Raw genomic sequence first — 3,675 nt, 5'->3', positions numbered from 1 at the left:
GATTCAAACTTAAAGCACTGAAAGAAGTTAAAATGTCAGTCGATCTGTGTGATAAATTGAGCTTGAAATGTCAGTTGAAGTGGATGCCCTGAAACGAGGTAATACCAGTTCAAGTGCATAAACTAAAGTAAGCGTCAGTTGAAGTGTTAGCTGTTGTGTAAGCACTTACAGCAGTTTTAATAAATTGTGTTTGAAGAGTGGAAGTTGTTGGAGTTAGAGCTGAAGCATTTTTCTTTCGCTCAAAGATGACACCTGAGACTTGAAAGGGTTTGAAATGTCGGTCACCGTGTGAGCATTTAAAGTGGAAACAGCCGAATCATCACTTGACATGTAAACACTGAAAGAAGTTGAACTGTGACTTGTGACAGATGACAGCATGTGATGTGGTAGGGTTTAAAATCAGATTAATGGCAGTATGCATCACCTGAATAATCTGAAATCAATAATAAATGGGAGCAAAATGATTACTTAAGTCTTTTTGTTGTGACTGTGACTCAGGTGGACTGTCCAATGGTGTCCAGGGCTCTGCCACTTTACCACGCAGCTGGACTCCCACCAGGGAGGAGAGGCTTATCAAGTTCTCAGGAATAGGTCCAGTGGATGAAACTGGGATGCCCATTGCCTCCAGATCAGTAAGACGAAGATTCAAACTGAACTATAGTTTTACATCTGATTGATTTATCTCTGTTTTTCTTTGGATACATTCTCATCAAATATGTATCCTATGATAATCTGACATATTCATGTTCCCGCTACATCCAATGTGCTGCATTTCCCACCAGATTTGTTTACCTTCTGCGCCCTACCCTCTTTTCTTATCCCAGAGTGTTAACAAGCCCAGAGACTGGTACAAGAGCATGTTCAGACAGATTCACAAGAAGCTAGAGGGTAAGGACGCTCCACCTCCTCCTCCTCCTCCTCCTCCTCCTCCTCCTCCTCCTCCTCCTCCTCCTTCTCCTCTCACAAACACAACACCAGAGTGAATTCCTCTCTGTCGTGTCAGGTACTGCAGGAGGTGATCTAGCAAACAGATTACTGCAGAGGCAAAATAAGACATGATGAAAGAGCTCGAAAGTCTTATGTCATCTGTGCTTATTAGTTCTGACAAGAATCCAACGTGTTATCTCAGCCCCTCCTAAATTGAGCGGTTCATTTGTCTCTATTACATGTTGCGTAACAGAAACACATTCCCTGTTATTTGTGTGGTTAGTGGCACCATCGCAGCACCAAGCTGGTATTGGGGGATCGCTCTGCTCAGGATCAGCTTCGGACAAATAACATGATTTGTCCTCTTAAACAACACTGGATATCTAAGCACTGAAGAGCACTGCAACAATGCACCTCACAGAGGTGCTAATGATCATCTCTGGTGGAACAAAGACAGAATTGATACATTATGATAGCTGAAGTTAATTTATTGATTACTTTTTTATGTGCAAAACAAATGATCAGCATAGAAAATATTATTTTTTATAGTTTAAACTATCAAACATGATCTAAAATTGTTATACTGAAAGGGTGCTCATACTTTTTTATTATCATCAATCATCTAATAATGTAATATAGAAAACATAGTACTACTACTATTAATAACAATAATGACCCTAAAATACACCCATGAAAGTGGCTAGGTCTCACTATGAGAGAAATCCTGTCATTGTGAGCGGATATAAAATGATAAAAAAAAGAATCGTTTAAGGTTTGTTTTTTTTGGTTGATTTTTCTTTGCCCCAGTGTAACAAGTCTTCAAATAAAATTCTGTGTTGTACTTTATTAGAACCCGAGCTGGAGGATTCAGAGCGGTGGTCAGCCGAGCGTAAGTCAATCCACCAGATTCCTCATTGTTGTCCTGTCCAGTTACATTGTCACTTTTCTCTTAAGTGACGTACACTCATCTGCAGGGCTCCAGTTATCTGCCCACACGGAGGAAAGTAATGAAGCAGACAAGAATCTCTTCAGACTAACACCATATGGAGCTCTACCAGACTGGTGAGTTTACACTGGTTTGATGTAACTGCTTTGGGGTCATGTGGTGGATAATAGCCCGTCGCAGCATGCATGTACAAGAGAGAAGACAGGCAAGCTGTCAGTCCATCACATGGCACATTCAGACAGTCAGAAAATCACTCACATTCACGCCTTCAGGCCATTTAATAAAGTCTCGAGTGAACCTGAGCTGCATATTTTTTCTCTTTGGTAAGAAAATTAAAACCTAGGGGCAGAAAATGTGAACATGCACACAGGAAGGCACAGAGGCAGGAGTCAAACTTGAAGAAATACTACATTTTGGGAAATATGCTAACTTGCTTTCTTGCAAGTGCTTGGTATTGTTAAAAAAAAAAAAAAACTACAATACCAGTAGCAATACCCTTAAAGTGATACTGATACCAGTAGTCTACTTCATTTGAGATGTGAATAGTAGAGTAGTGTTTACTATTGCTAAAAATAAATTAAAAAAATATTTTATTTTTAAGAACTTTCTGAAGGTTTTTTTTTTTTTTTTTAAATATTCCAAAAATAAGCAAGTTAACTGTCTCCTGCCTCCTAGCTCACAGATATGTGAGTGGTATCGATCTTTTCAACTAACTCTCGGCAAAAAAATGAATATATGTATATCCCAAAATGTGGAACTACTACTTTCAACTCTTTCTTTAGGTTACTAATGTAACTCTGTATCACACTGAAACAATTTAATAAAAAAAAACAGATTGGTTTAAAAGAAAAACTGACAGAGTAAAGAATGATTAAAAAATACATATTAGATGGGAGAAATTAGAGCTAAATTCATGTGCAAATTTGGCAAGAAATAGAATATTTTAAATGTTCAACAAGACAGAAGATTAGCAGTATATGTTAATGTACCCAATGTACCATTTTCACTACTAGTATTAAAAAAAATAATATATTCCTCAGATAAACACTGCATGTGACGTCTTTTATGTGAATACCAACCTAAACTCAGGCCAGGAGCAGTGGAGGGAAAACGTGTGGGACAGACAAGTTTGGATTTGTTGTTACAGGCACTCACAATGAAGACATGATTTAGTTGCTGTCCATGGTGTGTGTGTGTGTGTGTGTGTGTGTGTGTGTGTGTGTGTGTGTGTGTGTGTGTGTGTGTTGGGGTGTTATGTTTCAGGAGCGAGGATGTAGATAAGCTGTCAGACCCGGGAAAGCAGCACCCTCAACCGAGAAGCATATACGACTTCGAGCCTGGAAAGAGTAGCACCTCAGAAACCCGCAGCCAGGTAACGACCTCACATGCAGTCAGAGTTTAAAAATACGCCGTGATATCACTCTGATTCAAACAGATGAATAATATTTCTCCTGCATAATTCTTTAACCTCTAGATGTATCCAGTGTTGTTGCAGGCTCTAATGATGGTAATTCTTTGTGTAGTCTTGCACTTTTTAGCAGTGTGTGGGATCAAGGACAGGTATGAGGATGGGCACCACCTGGGCGTCCTCATATTTCATCTACTCAGGCTTGGTGACTTGGTGTACCTGCTGCTAACCGCCAGATGTGCTCACTTCTTCTTTTATTCAGAGCATCAAGCATTCATTCATTTAGCTTTTCAGATAAGAACAGACATAATCCAGGTTTTTATGATGGTGTTTGTATCACCTGTTTTGCTGAAAGTATTTAAAAAGCTGGTGAGGTTGACTCATATTTATTTAC

The 3,675-nt window shown here is 39.2% G+C and overlaps 1 protein-coding gene across 1 annotated transcript; it reads left to right on the top strand.

Moving 5' to 3' along the window:
* Window positions 1-487: 487 nt before the first annotated feature.
* LOC121963539 (sorbin and SH3 domain-containing protein 2-like) lies at window positions 488-3,275 on the top strand. The gene is made up of 5 exons (XM_042513823.1): window positions 488-632; window positions 825-888; window positions 1,778-1,816; window positions 1,902-1,989; window positions 3,137-3,275. Exons 1-5 carry the CDS (start codon window positions 612-614, stop codon window positions 3,273-3,275), a joined length of 351 nt encoding a protein of 116 aa, XP_042369757.1. The 5' UTR covers window positions 488-611.
* The last annotated feature ends 400 nt before the right edge of the window (window positions 3,276-3,675 follow it).

The sequence above is a fragment of the Plectropomus leopardus genome, unplaced genomic scaffold (genome assembly GCF_008729295.1).
Source record: "Plectropomus leopardus isolate mb unplaced genomic scaffold, YSFRI_Pleo_2.0 unplaced_scaffold1164, whole genome shotgun sequence".
NCBI lineage: Eukaryota > Metazoa > Chordata > Actinopteri > Perciformes > Serranidae > Plectropomus > Plectropomus leopardus.
The sequence above is the reverse complement of the archived record's forward strand: the minus strand, read 5'-3'. Positions and strand labels throughout refer to the sequence as shown.

What these genes read in the sequence shown, in the direction of transcription:
- LOC121963539 (XM_042513823.1), top strand. Translation starts at nt 612, where the DNA reads ATGCCCATTGCCTCCAGATCA. An exon ending in TGCCCATTGCCTCCAGATCA is followed by an intron (nt 633 to 824) that starts GTAAGACGAAGA and finishes TTCTTATCCCAG; the next exon opens with AGTGTTAACAAGCCCAGAGA. An exon ending in AGAGCGGTGGTCAGCCGAGC is followed by an intron (nt 1,817 to 1,901) that starts GTAAGTCAATCC and finishes ACTCATCTGCAG; the next exon opens with GGCTCCAGTTATCTGCCCAC.